Below are 18,689 nucleotides of genomic sequence, written 5' to 3'. Positions count from 1 at the left end.
CAATTTAGCATTAGATACGTTAATAGATACGATATGCTGATAGATAAATGGACCAGTAATTACAGCACAGCAAAATGACATGCTAACAGTCTAGCAATTAAACTGTGTTTATTCAAATGACAGTATACATAGAGTACATTTAAATATGTGACATTGTGTACAATCAACAGATAATACAAGAACAAATATTTACCATAAATAGAGCTGCTGCTGAACATGAACACATTTTCAGCAGCATTATACACAGTACATGTCATGTCAAGGAACAAACACTTGAGTGTTTTGTACTTGAAAACAGGCTCAGTACTCATTAGGAATGTTAAACACTTTCTTCATGGACAGGTCTTCAGGGCCGAAGGAGACTGGCAGCAGCTCGTCCACAGTCATCTTCAGGTATGAGCCGTCAGGCTTCGACAGGAACACATCCCAATTCGGCCCAAACTGTGAGGGGAAATGACAAAAAAGAGAAGCTGACTGGAAACCCAAAGCTCCTTGAAAAATGCACCAAACCAGTAGGCTGGCAGAGATAATTATAATTATACCTCTCTCATGAACTGCCTGCAGCCACCACATGGGGAAATGAATTGGTCATCCAGGTCACTGCAGAGAACATATGAGAGGAAAATATATCTGAGAAACAAACAAAAAGTCTGTATTCTCAAATAGGCTCAAATAGGCTTTTACATCTGGTGAAATGTATTAATGTTGAACACAGATCTTGTGGCCTGTGTTGGATGTTTAGGAGTGATCGGTGTGTCACAGTGTTGTTTAAATAATCAATAGAATCATACTGTAGGTTGTCCAGTTTCTTTTCTCCATGTGCAGAATGTTGATTGATCAAAATGAAACTGAATGCAACTGAAGTGAGTCATGGTTTGGTAATACAGTAATGACGACTTGGACTTGTCCAAGGGCTGGGCAGATAAGACCGTTTCGTTTTAAGTACAGAAAAATGTCCATATTAAAGTCTGGATTGTTTAGAGTTTAGAGTTAGAGTGTTTAGAGTGGATTTAACATTGAATATTACCAACCAAGTTTGATTTCTGATGAACTTCACTATCATTTTGGGGAAGTAGAACCCAAAATGTTGAAATCTGCCTTTTTGTCTTGTCTTGTTAATTTGTGGATGATTTCACTTATGTTTTTAAAGATCTTTTCGCTTGTCAGAATCAGGGAGACACAATTAAATCCTACCACGCTATACTTTGCCCTTTTTAAGCCTGTGCCCTTAAACCACTATGTATGTTGATATGTCAATGCATGGAATTAGTAGAGCTAAAATCACCCCCTCTGTCTCCTCCTTTTACCCTGTAACAGAATAATTTGCTGCTCAAGAGATAATATTTGAAGTACACTGTAACTCTTAATCAAGTTTCTTTTTCTCATATGTCCTTTAAACTTCATTTATGTCCATGTTCACCTGTGAGAAATGAAGCATAACTTATTAAAAGAAACTCATTTTAAAACAGTTTATTTATTAAAATGTGTGGATAACTTTGGCCTGCTGTGATATTTTTCCCCTTTTCTACATATTTCTTTAAATAGAAATATTTTATCTACAATATAGCTTTAGATACGTTAATAGATACGATACGCTGATAGATAAATGGACCAGTAATTACAGCACAGCAAAATGACATGCTAACAGTCTAGCAATTAAACTGTGTTTATTCAAATGACAGTATACATAGAGTAAATTTAAATATGTGACATTGTGTACAATCAACAGATAATACAAGAACAAATATTTACCATAAATAGAGCTGCTGCTGAACATGAACACATTTTCAGCAGCATTATACACAGTACATGTCATGTCAAGGAACAAACACGTGAGTGTTTTGTACTTGAAAACAGGCTCAGTACTCATTAGGAATGTTAAACACTTTCTTCATGGACAGGTCTTCAGGGCCAAAGGAGACTGGCAGCAGCTCGTCCACAGTCATCTTCAGGTATGAGCCGTCAGGCTTCGACAGGAACACATCCCAATTCGGCCCAAACTGTGAGGGGAAATGACAAAAAAGAGAAGCTGACTGGAAACCCAAAGCTCCTTGAAAAATGCACCAAACCAGTAGGCTGGCAGAGATAATTATAATTATACCTCTCTCATGAACTGCCTGCAGCCACCACATGGGGAGATGAATTGGTCATCCAGGTCACTGCAGAGAACATATGAGAGGAAAATATATCTGAGAAACAAACAAAAAGTCTGTATTCTCAAATAGGCTCAAATAGGCTTTTACATCTGGTGAAATGTATTAATGTTGAACATAGATCTTGTGGCCTGTGTTGGATGTTTAGGAGTGATCAGTGTGTCACAGTGTTGTTTAAATAATCAATAGAATCATACTGTAGGTTGTCCAGTTTCTTTTCTCCATGTGCAGAATGTTGATTGATCAAAATGAAACTGAATGCAACTGAAGTGAGTCATGGTTTGGTAATACAGTAATGACGACTTGTCCAAGGGCTGGGCACAGAAAAATGTCCATATTAAAGTCTGGATTGTTTAGAATTGGACGTTACCTGGCAATTGCAATGGCCTTGAAAGCTCTGTAGCCTTCTGACACTGCCTTTGAGATGGCATTCCTTTCAGCGCACACACCCAGGTTGTAACATGCATTCTCCACATTGCAGCCTGTCGGGGACACACGTACGGTCATCAGCTACTTTTAGAGAATTTGTTTAGCTGAAATTGAAACTGTTGAATTAGAAAAAAACAAACAAAATTGAAGCTACAAAAAAGTGGCCTTTTGGCCGTTTGTCTGTTTACTTCTTCTGTCCTGGTCAAACAGTTACTCAATGGATGTTTGCACTCACAGCTGTTTGCCTGTGGAGGGACACGTGCCTTTGCACAGTCCAGCAACATAAGCAGGAGAATAGTGTCTTTGCTTTATGATGTGTGATTTGACATCCCTGTCAGTGGATACAGCTCTGCTCACATTAATGAAGAAATCACAAGGTCACCTTGGCTTGTGGGAAATGTAAGATCTATTGATCGTGAGGAATCTGATTTTCTGTAAGCTGTTGAAAAAATGAGACTTAACCTGGAAAGGATTTAATGATGGGCCGCTGTAGAGACATGTTAAATTTAAACCTTTGCGTTTGAACTGTGTGCTGTCAGGTAATCATTAACGTTGTTTGCTAATGATTAATGTCCTTGTACTTTTAATGAGATTCTGTTACTTCTCCCACATGTCAAATTGACTCAAACAACAACAAGGCACCTTGATTGGAATTGACCTGAACACAAGTTACATAATGCTGCAGCTCTGACTCCTTCCCTGCGTACAATGTGTAAACTTTAAAAATACTCTCTTTCAGATTCATATTATTCTTCAAAGTCTATTTGCTATTAGTGGCAACTTGATAAGTTAGTTTTAGGAAAACACTTCGATGATAAGAATACAGAATTCAATGTTGATAAGCAGATGCCCAGTAAACTTTCCCTGTTCAACCTAAAGCTAAATATTCACCCCCTTTCATGCTAAATGTTAACTCCAATCAGACAACCCAGAGGCAAAGTTTCACATGTACCTTACCTGTGAAAACACAGTTGTCAGGAGTCAGGAGAGCAGCCCCCACCCTGAATTTGCTGTAAGGACAGTAGGCTTGCTTCTTTGCCTCCTGAGACTGGTGGATCAGCTTCTTGACTGCTTCCTGGGACAAGTGCCGGGAGCCATGGTCCTTAATGTGCATCACCTCCCCGTTGAACTTTACTTGGTCCATACTTGCTCTTAGGGTTTGTGAGGCTGTTTTTGAGTCAGTGAATGAGTCCATTGTAGCTCAGCTTTAAATGTGAATGGGACAGACGGAAGGGGGAGAGGGAGCAGTCACAGCCAATCACTCGCTAGTATGTCAACATGCTGTCATGAGGCAATGGGAGGCGGTTTTGTTGTTGCCGTTATTCATTTTGAGCAGGCACTATATTAATGGGGAACTTCAGGCTGGTTGCTGATACTCACCTGTCTGACAACAACAGTCTGTGGAGAACAATTTTCCTGCTTGTCCCTTATTTTTAGTGTATTGGGGTGTAATGGATGATCAATTACAGAGGAAACTGTTTTAGAAAATATGCTTCTTTATTGTTAAGTCCTGCTTCTGTCTGATGGAGGCTTCAAAGATCAAAATGATCCCTGAAATGGATGTGATATGGTTTAACATCACTTCTGCAAAACATTAACACAGCAGAATAACCATAGAATACAAAGTGCATTTAGCTGCACATGTCAGACTTGGTTAATGGTTTTATAATAACCTGTGTCTTCTCTCTCAGATATTCACTAAGTGGCAAAAAGAAGTGACTTCACTGTGGTTTTTTGGGTTTTTTTTTTACCTGTGTGCTTTAATGAGTTCACACTCACAGGATGTATGTTACAGGTAATTTCTTTGCATATAAAAGTATTGTATAAAAGACAACAAAATATATCTAATAATGCCTTTGGGTCCATTAGGAATCAATCCAAATCTTTGTCACAGTAGAGTTTAAAGTGAGCTTGTTATCTCTGAGTGTCATTAGCTGTTCTGGGTGACCCAGCTGATCCATCCAAGGTAATTTCTGATCTTGGTGTAGACGCCAGGGTAGTAGGAATAGGCGCAGCCGATGCCCCAAGAGACGATGCCCTCAAATTTACCGTTGCAGACAAGAGGTCCTCCTGAGTCACCCTGAGGATAAAAGTAAACAGTCTCAAGTGTGACGCATTTAATGCAAAATAACAGCTTGACAGATGATAAATAAGAATTTTGTGGTTCCCAACTGATCATAACTGAAAATATCTGTTTGTTTTCTTAGTAAATTGCTGTTGTTGTTGTGAATGTTGCAAGCATTTACACCAATAACAAGTTTCAGTAATCCTGTGGCAACCTCTGCTCCAAAGTGACTCATTATAATTGCCCAATAATGTTTTATGTTACATTAGGCTCGTAATTACATACGAGATTACGTAATTTTTTGTTTTACAGCATCTGCCATCATGTTTTAATCTTTTACCTGGACGTGTTTGGTTATCATTCCCATGAGATTCAAAGGAAATCTCCACTTTTCAAACATACAACATAATACAGTCCTCAGTCCCTTGCCCTTAACCTAATTCTAACCTTGTCCTTAAAACCAGGTCTTAACCGGAAAACAGTCCATTGGATTTGTGAGGACTGTCCAAAATGTCCTAATTTCCTAAAAATGTCCCCACTCTGTTAGGTAAAAATTAGTTGCAGTCCTCACCATGTAACATGTACAAGAACTTGCACACACGAGCTTGTGCCTCACCTGACAGGAATCTTTCCCACCATAGAGAGAGCCAGCACAGATCATGTTCTCTGTAATCCTGAAGTAGTAGTAGTACCAGCAGTTGGAGAAGATGTCCACATCCACAGACCTCAGTACAGGTGATAGGCTGTAGCTGTTGAGCCAGGTCACACCCCAGCCACTGACTGTGCACCGGGCAAGTTCGGCAAGCGGCGGCGAGTTCACGTCTGGCAAAGAGGCCGGTTCCACCTTGGCATTGATGACAGCTGGACGGTCCAACTGACCCACAGAGAGCATATCCTTCAGTCAATCAACATAAAACCTAACACTGAAGGTAGCATTGTATATTTTCTATCCACAGTACAAACATCTACAGTGTAAGTAAAAAGAGTTATTGTTCTGTTAAAGACCCACTCTGATGTCTGCGTTATTGATTGGTGACTTGTAAAAATAGAATAAAAACACTAGGAAAAAATACAATCAATAAAACAAGAACAAATAAAGGAAGAAACGGATAATAATAACAATTTTAGAATTTATACAATGAACTTTTCATAATTCTAGTATTGCTGCCTGCCTTGTTTCAAAATGTGCTCTTTTTCTTCTCCATTTTAAATGTAAATGTAAAATATATTGGCACTGCCCTGCAAAGTACAGTTTTTAAATTGACTGGGGCTATTCTGCACAATGAGTACTTTTACTTTGATACTTTGATAATACCAACATTTCTGTACATTTACTGAAGTAAGATCTGGAATCCAGGACTACTTCTTCTGACCAGTACCTTTTCTACCTTGTATTGGTTCTTTTACTAGTAAAGGATCTGAATACTTCTTCCACATTTGACGGTCAGAGACTACAAATCTATATCAGAAAACCTGCATTTCAAACCTGGGGATTTGAAATATGTGGACGTTTACAAAAGATACTATTTATTTACTAGTTTTTTTTGTAATTTAAGCAGCACTAAGGACTAAGTGCCAGAATATGTTGGCCTCTGCTGTATTAATTTTGACCACTCTTTTAAAAATGTGTCGCTTGTGAGTACCCCAACTTCATGGAAATTATATACTAAATAGCTAGAGTGCCAGTTTGAGTTGAATTTACTTATTTTTGTTCCAATTAGTAAGCATTGACAATATAAGGCTCAACTCATGAAACATTTAAATTTTATGAATTGCATCTGGTTTCCCATAAAATGACACATCTGTGAGAAGTGTCCCTTGAGACGCAGAACATGACAGACCAAACATCAGATGTAAATATTAGCACAGCTATATATAAACACTTTGCTATATACATAATAGCATTTTTCTCTATAGTCTGCCTCAGAATTGTGTTATAGATCACTGACTTACTGATGTCAATCAGTAACCTGAAATCAGTTTGAACTCTGATCCTGATCAGTAACAAATTCAGATCTGTATCACAGCCATATTCCACAGTCATCCCTTACCTTAAGCAGCATGATATCATTGTCAAACGTCCAGTGTTGGTACTGGTAGTGCCTGATGACTAAGGAGACATTGAACCTCTGCTCAAAGCCATCCACCTCGAAGATGTTGTGGTCACCCAGGACCACTTGGATCATGGGACTCCTAAAAAAGCACAGTAGAAGGCAGAGGACCTGTTTCTTAAGGTGCCTATTCGTGACCTACAGTGCTGTCATGGGTGTTCAGTACATCTGGCCCTCTGTGTGGGTGCCACAGGTGTAAAACTGCAGTAACTTACGGTCTCCAGCAGTGGGCAGCAGACACCACCCACTGCGGATGGACGAGGGTGCCTCCACAGAAGTGGTAGTTCCTGAACAGGAGGGAGGCCTGATACTTGATGGAGTAGGGTTGTGCCTCTGCACCCCCGATGATTCTCCCCCCGTACACACCTGAGATCCGAGGAGGGGATCAGACACGAAAGACTGAAGTCATGGAAGAAATATCTTTCTGTTTTCTGCCATGAAATAAGCTCATCGCTAGTTTTTAGTTTGGTAGAGTTGCAAATGTGTTCTCACCTATCAAGTTTACATAAAGCAGAAGGAGCAGTGAGAGGTGATTGGACGGAGCCAGGTTCATCTTAGCAGCCACTAAAAAGAAAGAAAGAATAGAGGGGGTCAGTATCACAGGCCATAAAGTCATCAAAATGAAGGAAAGGCATTGGCTTGCCTCACTTTTTTAATGATATTGTGCTTAATTATGCACTTCTATTAAAAGGGGAATATAATCACTTTGTTTGATGATATCTTGCACCATCAACCATAATTACCAAAAGCACTAAATGTCTAAATTATGTTTACCAGCATACATTTATTCACCTCTGCACCGCTGAAGCTTTTCTCCTGTAGGCCAGCAGGACAAATCAGTACTGTGGGTTCAAATTTTATTGCACATAAAATGTCCAGAAATGGTTCATGACTTTGCAGCTTTTGGTTGTGGTGGCTGATAATACAGGATTGATACAAATAGATATAGAAGAGGCCGTTCTCTTGTAGTATTTAAGCATAATGTCTTGACACTTACTTTGCATTGAGACATGAATGTCTACCACTAAGTACATCTTTGTTCAGTTGTTGTTTTTATAATTACACTGTATAGTTAGAAGTTAAGGAGGAACAGCAAGGGAAGACTTTGCATTGCTTCCTCACACTCATTCCGAAATGTGTTAATCAACAACAAGACATGAATACACATATACACAAAAACAATATGTATCAACCTAAAGTCTGTTTGATACAAAGCTGTCTCACCGAATCGAGGGTCAACAGTCCAAGTCCCGCATCCACACACTGGCACACTGGCTGTCACACACTGCTCTCATACCAGGACATACAGTAAAGTTTGAGAACTCTCAGGCCTCTTTTATACTGAAACCATGCCTGTCACTTGCATTGTTCCCTACCATTGTACGCCATAGACCTAAGTGTCTCCCACACATAGAAAGCAGCATGTTTGACCTAGTACATGAAAAAAACAGATGCACACACAAAAAAAAACAGCAGCTCTCTCTTTCATTACGCTTCTCTTTCTAAGGCTTCTGTTCTCACAGATTCAGGCTATTGTCCAATGGCGGAGACAAAGTGAGGCTTTAAACAGATGAAACCCAACAAGCCAGAGAGATGATAGAATATACTCTCCAGGCATGTTGTTGGTGTATCCAGTGATGTTAGGGACAAAGGCTCATATGATGTCTGAGAATAATATATTTGCCCTCTAGTGCATTATCAACCCGAGATGTAGCAGGACATAACAGTATTTATTTTCCACAAGGAAGAACTTTTTGGCAGAAATCCTGTTTCATCAAGAGTCGGAGCGACTGAGCATTACTTTTGTATATTGATTTCCCTTTGAAGTTGACTCAGCATAAGACGGCCAAAAGAAAATAGGGTTAAATCAGTGTCACAGCCTGGTCTATCTTCACTGTGATAAGTTAAGGATGCACTGCACCTCTCCTCACCCAGGCTTTTCAATCTCTCCAGTCACTCTCGTTTAGGTTCCCAGCATTTTTTAGTTCTCACACACAGGGGTGTTTGATTTCTAACTCATAGCCTCCATATAGTCTATAGTCCCCAAGGTGTCATTCCAACTGTTGGGGTGAAATGGGATAGTGTGCGTCGCTCTCCCTCGGGTGCAAAGAGATGAGATGATAAACAGGATGCCTTTGCGTGTATATACATGTGTGTGTGTGTGTGTGTGTGTGTGTGTGTATGATAGAGAGAGGGAGGTAGCGAGGCAGATGCCTTGCACAAAATTGCAAGTGTGGTACAGACGTGTTTGGTGGTGAGTCCGGGAAGAGCACGTGTCACTGACATGAAGTCAGTGCAGACAAATTTGTTTTTGTATTTGTCTTGATATTAAAATACTGTACATGTCTCAATTTGTTTAATTTAATTTAATCTCTATATTCACATTGTGTTGAGAATTTAACTGACAAAGCCACAGTATGTTTCAGTTGCCTGTTTATAAAAAATCTGACCACGCAAAACCTTGGTTTTGTCAAAGTTTGAGCTCAACTAACTATAAATGCTCTGCTTCAATACAGTTGAGGTGAATTGAATATCACTCAAAGCTCCAAATAGGAGTGGAGCAATATTTAACTTTATGTCAATGTATTAATCTTTTTCATATTTTGATAAAGTACATTTCCAGGAAAATCAGTTCAGATGTTGTGTATAAAACAGCCATACAGGATTGTCTGTTATTGTTAATCCAGAAAATTAAATGTCTGACAAATACTAAGATCATATAAAATTACTAATTTAACTAAACTAACTATAACTAAATTACTAAAACAAATCTGTTTTACAGCATCTCTGAAGATTACTGATAAAAGTATTAATCTTGTTTGTTTAATTCTTACAAAAACTTTAATGTAAAAATGACTAGTTGTGGTTTTATGAAATGTGAAGTGCTTTAATTATTTCTGGTCTGGGAGCAGTGACTTCCCTCAGCCAGTGGTTAATGGACAGATATGAGATCGGTGTCGATATTCTCTTCTAACTCTGATCAAGAATGCAAATTTGCATATTTCCTAATACTTCAAACTAAACCTTCACTGTAAATGTAACTCTGGTAAAATCCATATGTAAGTAACATTTGTTTACATCAGACATCACAAACTGCTTCACAATAGACGTTAAAACCAAGACATAAAGGAGACACAATATAAAAGTAATGAATAAAGTATAGATAGAAATAAAAGTAAATAAAACGACACAAAAGCAGGTCTAAACAGGTGGTTTTGGGCTGCTAGAAACATGTCTTTCCAGAAAAAACATGCTCATTACTCTGGATAATCCACAGACGTCCATGGGAGCTACAGGTTTGAAGCAGCACTTTAAAAAATCATGTTTTATTGATTTATTTATGAAATTAAATTTCATTCACCTCCATTGTGTCGGGGTGGTGGCATAAATTATGCTGACCAAATAATACCACATGAATCTGCATACCATTAGTGAAAGAAAGTGTTTTCATACTACAAAGACCAACTTGGAAGTTAAATGTTTGCAGTATTTCCAATATATTTGCATGCATCACGTTTACTTTGTCTGTATTTATGAAATATGAATAAAACCCTTGAATTTGAAGGTAATTGTCGGTGAAGTGGGGTAAGTGCTGGTCCAGGAAACACCTGACAGTGGGAGGCCACACAAAGCCGTCTCTGCCATTCTACTGGGTGAAACATCAATTATTCAGCTCGCTCTAAATGTGGGACAAGAGGAGGTCAGGCGAGATTCTCCTCCCATGCTGTGGATGATGCTGACTCGCCAGAAGGCTGATGATGGTGATGATAATAATGATGATGATCAGGCTGACGATAATGAGTTACTATCATCGTAGACACAGATTCAATAATGACTGATGATTCACTCTCGTACAGAGGAACTCTTGTGCGTCTCGGCTGCGTAGAATACCTCTGTGTTGTCTTGACTCAGACGTGAATCTCCCCACAGCTACAAAACAAAGCCATGCACACACACACACACACACACACACACACACAGTAGGCTATTGAAACATTTCAGCACGGATAAGCCTGGATGATGACACAGACTGAGCATGCTGATACAGTATAGATGAACCTGCTCGGCACAGTACCCTGTGTTGCCATGGCAACATTGTAAGGCCTTTCGACAAGTCAGGAGGGTCAGGAGAAAGAGTTGTGATAGTGCTGGGATGGCAGGAGGGGGGCGCTGGACAGTTTTTGAAGGTGAACTTTGTTGCTCTCTTTCCTGCTCAATCAGTGGTACAGTGTTGGACGCTGGTGCTGCATGTCATGGTGAAGGATGAAATTAAAAGCCTTTTTTTTCCAGAGGAAACTCAAGGATAAAGGTTGATGTGACTGACTCCTACTGTTCCCAGAAAGGAGTGGATGCACAAGGCTGGGCTGTCAGACAGGTGCAGAGGACACTGGTTGTCTGGCTGCTGTGGTTCAGCTGCTGGCATGGTGTAGGATAACGGCCTGAAATCTTCACAGCTATGATGAGCCTGCTCATGTGTTTATGTTGTGTCCTACTGGACCTCACGACAGTCCACAGTGAGTACATATTTTTCAGTTTTGTCCAGTTTTAATGTTGGATTCTGTTGCGGCTTAATGGTCCTACAGCTTTTTATTCAATCAGTGTCAGAGAGGTGGCCATTTAAAAAAAAAAAATGTTAATATTGTAATATTTTGGGAAATATGCATATTAGTCTTTTTGCTGAGAGTTAGATGAGAAGATCAATACCACTCTTGTGTGTGTTCAGTAAATATTAAGCTGAAGCCAGTAGCCAATTAGCCTAGCTTAGCACAAAGACTGTAAACAGAGGTAAAAAGCTGGTCTGTCTCTGTACAAAAGTAACAAAATCTACATACCACCAGCTTTAAATCTCACAAATGAATCTTGATTGTTTATTCTGCAAAAAAACAAGAAAAAGACAACAATTCTGCATTTTATAGAAGGTTATTTGCCGGACGTCTTCGCTGGGAGCAGTAGCTTCCTATCTATGCTGTCTATGCTGGTTGGCTGGCAACTGGTCGGGCACGTAATCCCTTGTAAAATGGTTACTTGGTATTTTTATATTTTGGTGTTTGTGCAGATTCAACAAACGAGATTTCAGCAAACTAACCCTTTAATTGCTTTCCTCAACTTCATGGGGTCAGCCGTTTAGTCTGTAATTACTCATCAAAGGTATTCATAAAAAATTCAAATATTTTTCCACACATGGTTAGAATAAGGAATATGGATATTCCCAGGAAATAGTCTGTACTCATGTCTCCACACCCTGAGATCAATGTACAGTAGTTATTGCGTAAGACAGGCAGGGAGAGCCCCCACTCTAATGTTTCAGAGCCCAGAGTGAGGTGGCGACACTAGAAGGTCAGGTTATATTGGATTACCTTCATTACGCAGTGGCCTCACAGGTGACAGAAAACCACTATTGTTAGGACCAGTCAATGGACTTGAAGGGGGGATTAGTATGGCTTCACTCTTTATGTTTCTCTTTTGTTCACTGACGGCTATCCATGTTTTATAAATACTATGACTTTTTAAGCGTGATTGATATCCACACCTGGGGAGCTGTTACTATATATGCAAGATGTTTTTGTAGTTTAGCTGAAAGCATGAAGGAACCATTTCGGTTTTTGAAGTTGTGCCACGTTTCTCTGTAAGTAGGGGAAAGTAAGTGGTTTTAACATCCACACTTCATCAGCTTTATGAGCACTGACTTGGAACAACTCAAACAACTGTCACCTTCCACCAGCCAGTCAGAACCAAAGAAGCTTTTTGGTTCAGAGTCTTCAAGCAAGTCCTGTTTTCTTTGACTTATCCTTTCTGGATATCCAACAAACTGGATGACTCCGAATCTTAACATAAACTTACACAACTCTAAATCTGCTTTTCACGTCTTAACCTGTAAATGTTTTTGTTCACATACAGGCCATGTGCTCATGCAGGGCCGTATAGTAGGTGGTCACACCGCTGCACCAAACTCCATCAAATACATTGTGTCACTGCAGAGCACCAGGGGCCAACACTTCTGTGGTGGATCATTGGTTCACAGGTACTGGGTGCTGACCGCAGCGCATTGTAACATCGGGTAAGAATGTTCAATAGCTGCCATCAATAAGCTATCGATCCTTTTTACTTACTTTTGATTCTTTTGTTACTGTCATGACTTCCATGTTGATGGAAAGTTCACATGCTTCTTTATGTTTAATATTTTTTAGCTATGCTAGCATGATTCTATGGATGGCGGTCGTTAGGCCAGTCCACCACTTTGGTCTCAAATATATCAGAACAACTATTGGAGGGATTAGCTTGATGTTACGTATAGATGTTCATGGTGCCCAGATGTAACCAAGTGGCTTTTCCTCTTGAGCCACCATTAGGCTGATGCCTTTGGTTTTGAGCTTAGGCTGTATATAAAGATGAACAACAGGACTGCTCGAAATCATACTGATCTGCACTAGTGGCTGGCTACAGTATAGGTCATAAACTCCGCCCCCTTCCTTGTTAGCAGAAGAGATGAAGACAAACTAAAGAAATCAAACTGCAAACAATTTTTTCGCAGTTTTAGGTAGTATTTATTATGCTGATGTATGTTAACATGTATGGTTTTCATTAGTTATTTGATGCTATAAAAAAAAGGTAGTGTGATGTCATAATTGACAGCTAACTCTGAGTGGGTGGGAGCTTTATACCACGACTTCGGCACCAAACCCTGCTGCATGGACTCCAAATTATGTCACCAGCACAAGATGGTGGTGCCTGTATTTGTGATATTTTGGCTTTATTTTTGTTCAGTGGGAGACGCCCATCTTTAAATACAGTCTCATTGTCATAAATTCGGCGCAGACATTCGTGTTCCCTTAGATGATGACACCTGACTTGAGTGATCACTTACGTTTCCATTTAGAGATATCATCAAGTTTCTTTGTCCAATAGTTGTTTTATGACCAAATACCTGCAAAGCCAGTCAGTGATTCAGCAAATTACTGAATTACTGGCTATGTTATGCTGGAAAGTATCGTATTGTACAGCGTGATGTCCGAAAGCTATAGACTGTTAATTTTGGTCTACAACATTTGGTTTTATTAACCCAAAGCTATTTGGCTAAAGGAAAAGTCAATAAAGAATCAAAGCTGTTTTTCTGCCTCCTTACTGGATTGCCTTTAAACACCTCTTCCCTCATAAATCTAAAACGTGACCTGGCAGTTGCGTTTGAACTTTACTGCTCAAGGTAAAGATCAAACTGTTTCTGAAACACTTGGACAGGCAATGACATCCTCCTGGCATTCTTTCAGCGGACTCTGTAGAAGTCACTGTGTAGAAGCTAACTTGGCATGATTTTATGTTGTGAGCAGATGGTCCCAACAGATGTCTAAAAGCAAGCATCCATTCTGCTACAGGCAGGTAACGTCAAAACCAAGCCGCCAGATCATGACGCAAAGTAAACCTGTATACAGATGAATGGGGAGTTAAACAGCACACACACATGCTGTCGAGTCGACTGACCTTGTCACATCATCAGTGAGTGTGTGTGTGTGTGTGTGTGTGTGTGTGTGTGTGAAGTGTGATCTTGTCTGGATCCAGGAAACTGGCTGTATTTCTGTTATACTGTCCTAGTCCTCTCTGCACAGTAAGCCATTGTTCCCTGGCAGACAAACACTTCTGGCTTCATGGCGGCCTGTGTGCTCACTCTGCGCTGTGACTTTGAATCCGGCTCATGATTTGTCATGTATATCAGTTCAAGTCACTCCCACCTTCCCTGCCTATTGGTGTGCCTTTCAGTTCAACTATACTAAAAATGTACTCACAAGTATAAAATGACAGGCCAATAAATCATGATCATGATGTCTCCAACTAATGGTGTTGAAAATAATGATTTTTTCTCCTCTGTCTCACTTTGGAGGTGGTCAGTACTGATCACCTCCCAAGGCCATTATATATTTAGTGCTATATTTGTTGATGAATGTGATGTAAAGTGGAACTGCCCTGTCTTTTAGGGCAGAGCACATGATGATAGTGGCAGGCGACTACATCGTAAATAACTTTGAGGGCACTGAGCAGTACGCTAAGCCCCACAAGCTGGTCACCCATCCCCTCTACAACAGGAGCACCAACAACGCTGACATCATGCTCATTAAGGTAGCGCAGACACAGTGCACAGATTTAGCCACAAAGCAATGGTCTTCAAATTTCACAGATGTAGACCACAGCTTTTAAAATGTATTAATTAATGCCTATTGTTATATTACATTTTAGATGTATTTTGTCCTTGAGAAGATTTTGCAAAAACAGTTTTGTCTTTTATTAAAATGTTTCACCTATTTATGATGATGATCATGATGATATGTTCTCTGATTAATAATTTTCTTTCTCAGCTCTTATCACTTATTGTGTGAAAGTTTGAAACAGGATAAACGCAAAGAAAACAACACTTTCTGATTGTATGATAAACTGTTGGTGTTGTCACACCTTTGTGTAGGTGTATGTGAATGATAATTAAACAGTTACTCAGCGTTTTTAGAGTATCTAGAGGAATATTACTATATTCCTATATAATTACTATATAATATTATTAAATAACTAAATCCCAATAACCAGCTATGGCCACTGAGGGAGGCACCTTTTATTCTTTGTGGCTTAAAGAATAAAGATGGTGCTTTAAATCTGCATTATTTTAGCCAATGTGGGAGCACTGGAACAAAGTATAAATACCACATCGGCACAGAATCACCTGTGCAACATTCAGATTCTTCCTCACTTTCCACACCAGCTTGTCACTAACTCTGCATACCTGCTGTTTGCAGCGGAGCAGCTAGTGTACAGTGGGCTTATCAGAGATTTGAGAGACTGAAAAATGAAAGAAGGGTCAATGAAAGCAGAGTTTACGGGCTGTATATCCAAAACAATACAAAAATAGAATAAAAGACTGCAGAGATGAGAGGGACTGCAGGATTGGATAATAATTTTCTGTTAGTTTGTCACTACACACGATTTTCTCATTGATCTTTTGCTAATATATACAAATAGTGATCAGTAAAACAAAATAATATTGTATATTATTGTATATTCATGTTTGACATGATAGATTCAAGAAACTCTTGTTTTGTGTCCAGTTGCGAGCCCCCATGGTGCTGAACAAATTTGTGTCGCTGGCGCCTCTGCCCAGGCAGGGGACAGGAGTGGTCGAGGGCTTGGTGTGTCGGGTGTCTGGGTGGGGCTACAACAGTCTGGGGGGAAGCCAGGCCCCTTTCACCCTGAGGACGGTCACCGTGCCCATTGTTTCAACTGCCAGGTGTAACAGCAGCGAGTCCTTTAACGGAAACATCACAGCCAACATGATCTGTGCTGGATACAGAACTGGTGGAAAAGATGCATGCAAGGTACACAAGACAAATTATACCTACAGTGAGGCAAAAAAGTATTTAGTCAGCCACCAATTGTGCAAGTTCTCCCACTTAAAAAGATGAGAGAGGCCTGTAATTTTCATCATAGGTATACCTCAACTATGAGAGACAAAATGAGAAAAAAAAACCCCAGAAAATCACATTGTCTGATTTTTAAAGAATTTATTTGCAAATTATGGTGGTTCATCTCAATACTTTGTTATATACCCTTTGTTGGCAATGACAGAGGTCAAACGGCGGTGTGTTTGGGATCATTGTCATGCTGAAAGACCCAGCCACGTTTCATCTTCAATGCCCTTGCTGATGGAAGGAGGTTTTCACTCAAAATCTCACGATACAAAGAAGAAGTTACAGGTCTGTGAGAGCCAGAAATCTTGCTTGTTTGTAGGTGACCAAATACTTATTTTACCGAGGAATTTACCAATTAATTCATTAAAAATCCTACAATGTGATTTCCTGGATTCTTTCCCCCCATTCTGTCTCTCATAGTTGAAGTGTACCTATGATGAAAATTACAGGCCGCTCTCATCTTTTTAAGTGGGAGAACTTGCACAATTGGTGGCTGACTAAATACTTTTTTGCCCCACTGTACATTTACTGGTGTTGAGCAGTTAATTCTGAACACTTTCAGCTGTGAGGTAAGTGGGTGTTGCACATTAATGACTGTCCAATCTGCCCCATTGTGACAAACATGATCATTTGATCTTTGAAAAACCATTAAATCCATTTTGAAATGATAAATTCTCCGAGGTACAGGCCTTGGTTCCCACAGTGTGTATCACATTGCACTGGGTCATCCTCTTTTCATCAACTCACATTAAACTAAACAGTAACACAGATTTGGGAAGCTCGTCCCCCTGACGGTACGAGGAAACAGTTCATAATGTCAGTGTTGGTTCAGCTACAAGCTTTTATTAAGCAGACATGGCAGTCCACCTTCAGGAATTGTTTTAGTTATGATAGAGGAGATTGAAAAGCGACCCTGAAATAGCATCAGGACTGAAAACCTTGCTGTAATTTTGAAGCATGTAGACAAACAGCGTGCTCCGATTTGGTAATTTATATCATGAAAGAATTTCTGCCCCAACATTTGATGTGAGAAGAAAATTACATGAAATTCAATGTGTGATATACCAGTAGGCTATATTTTGCCTTAGGTAAAGAGCTGAATGACTAATTAAAATGTGCTATATTTAACCCTGCAGCAGGCAACTTTAGTGTGTTGGCATTTCCAAGTGGCAGCAAAAGATTCTGGTTTGGTGAATCCAACCATTTTGTGAAAACACAGTTTTGTTTCTCACATCTCTGTAGGTCATTTTTTTGTGTGTGTAAAAATTCCCTGGGACACATATGACTTGATCACATCTCTATCAAATGTGGAACATCTTTCACATGTGATGAACTCACATGCAGGCACACGTGAGTTCAGGAGATTTTACATGTGAAGCGCTCGAGATGAAAAAGCCTCAATGCTTTTTGTTAAAAATTAAGGGTTCAAAATGTGATAAATCCACATATACACCAATGTGATTTATCACATTTTACACATGAAACAACATTTCACATATTATAAAATTCACAGGATGAAGGCACGTGTCATTTTCTAACATTTTGTATATGAAAGGTTTACTTCTTAGGTGTAATATGTCTATTTTACATGTGAAAACATAAATTAAGATGTTCTTTTTTGTGAAGTAATGGTCTGATTTTACAGTGATTTTTCACAGCACCTAATGTGGAAACATGACGTTCCTCTCTGTTAAAGCCACATCTTGTGATTTAAGTTCAAACTGACTATTGGACTGTTATGACTATAACAGTGTTGTAGTGTCTTGCTTAATTAACAATAAAGACTTGACCTAAGTTGGCTGGAACATGTGAGAAACAGGAGAAGAAAATGCTTCTTGAAACTGTCGCCTAAGAGGCCCCGCCGCTCCGACTCTTTGTATGACTGAGTGTATCCTGTAACTGCAGCCGAGGACATTAAAACGACTTTCCAGTAAACTATGAGAAACTCAGATAATTAGTTTTTTCCACGAGGAACATTGTGACATGACAACTGATGGAGGGTGTGGTTTTGTCTTTGCAGGGAGACTCTGGGGGGCCGCTGGTGTGTGGGGGGCGTGTGTATGGTGTGGTCTCCTGGGGCAACGGCTGCGGTGATGCTAAGTTTCCAGGAGTCTACACGGCCGTGTCCAAATTCCGCAGATGGATCGACCAAACCATCTACCGGTCGTACCAACGCTGCACAAAATACTGATGAAGATAATGATAGAATTAAGATAATGAAAGCGACCATTTTATGTCTGAATCTTTCATTCCCCTGAAAATGTTTGTGCTGGCATGGGACAAAGGTGGTTGTGTAAACAAACATGCACAGCTCTGATTATTCTGTTAACGCCAATGTAATGTGATGTGTCTTGTGTCTCAGATCCAATACAGAAGGCACTTTATAAGCCTACAGCCTTGTAAAGTCCATAAGTCCATAAAAAAAAACCTTTCATGGCAATAAATATTCAAACTTAGAGAGTGTGTGGATTTGTGTCAGAGTTCAGTG

At 39.6% G+C, this 18,689-nt stretch overlaps 3 protein-coding genes across 4 annotated transcripts; 1 reads left to right on the top strand and 2 right to left on the bottom strand.

Annotated features, from left to right (window-relative positions):
* Positions 1–1,611: 1,611 nt before the first annotated feature.
* On the bottom strand, positions 1,612–3,750 carry cdab (cytidine deaminase b). Its single transcript, XM_070841254.1, has 4 exons — positions 3,540–3,750; positions 2,524–2,635; positions 2,102–2,159; positions 1,612–2,000 (listed from the first exon to the last, which is right to left on the bottom strand). Exons 1-4 carry the CDS (start codon positions 3,724–3,726, stop codon positions 1,860–1,862), a joined length of 498 nt encoding a protein of 165 aa, XP_070697355.1. The 5' UTR covers positions 3,727–3,750; the 3' UTR covers positions 1,612–1,859.
* Positions 3,751–4,512: 762 nt separating this feature from the next.
* On the bottom strand, positions 4,513–7,311 carry LOC139210997 (serine protease 1-like). 2 transcript variants are annotated; one of them, XM_070841235.1, is made up of 5 exons: positions 7,245–7,311; positions 6,974–7,124; positions 6,699–6,840; positions 5,264–5,521; positions 4,513–4,662 (listed from the first exon to the last, which is right to left on the bottom strand). In XM_070841235.1, the coding sequence occupies exons 1-5, from the start codon at positions 7,309–7,311 to the stop codon at positions 4,513–4,515; spliced, it is 768 nt and encodes a 255-aa protein (XP_070697336.1). The 2 variants fall into 2 exon arrangements, with proteins under 2 accessions (XP_070697336.1, XP_070697344.1); XM_070841243.1 differs by having other exon boundaries at positions 7,251–7,311.
* A 3,903-nt stretch (positions 7,312–11,214) lies between these two features.
* Positions 11,215–18,392, top strand: LOC139218760 (trypsin). The gene is made up of 5 exons (XM_070850442.1): positions 11,215–11,272; positions 12,657–12,816; positions 14,726–14,867; positions 15,842–16,108; positions 18,222–18,392. The coding sequence occupies exons 1-5, from the start codon at positions 11,215–11,217 to the stop codon at positions 18,390–18,392; spliced, it is 798 nt and encodes a 265-aa protein (XP_070706543.1).
* The last annotated feature ends 297 nt before the right edge of the window (positions 18,393–18,689 follow it).

Source organism: Pempheris klunzingeri, chromosome 2 (genome assembly GCF_042242105.1).
Source record: "Pempheris klunzingeri isolate RE-2024b chromosome 2, fPemKlu1.hap1, whole genome shotgun sequence".
Taxonomy (NCBI): Eukaryota; Metazoa; Chordata; class Actinopteri; order Acropomatiformes; family Pempheridae; genus Pempheris; species Pempheris klunzingeri.
Note: the sequence above shows the minus strand (reverse complement) of the source record. Positions and strands in the feature narration are given on the sequence as shown.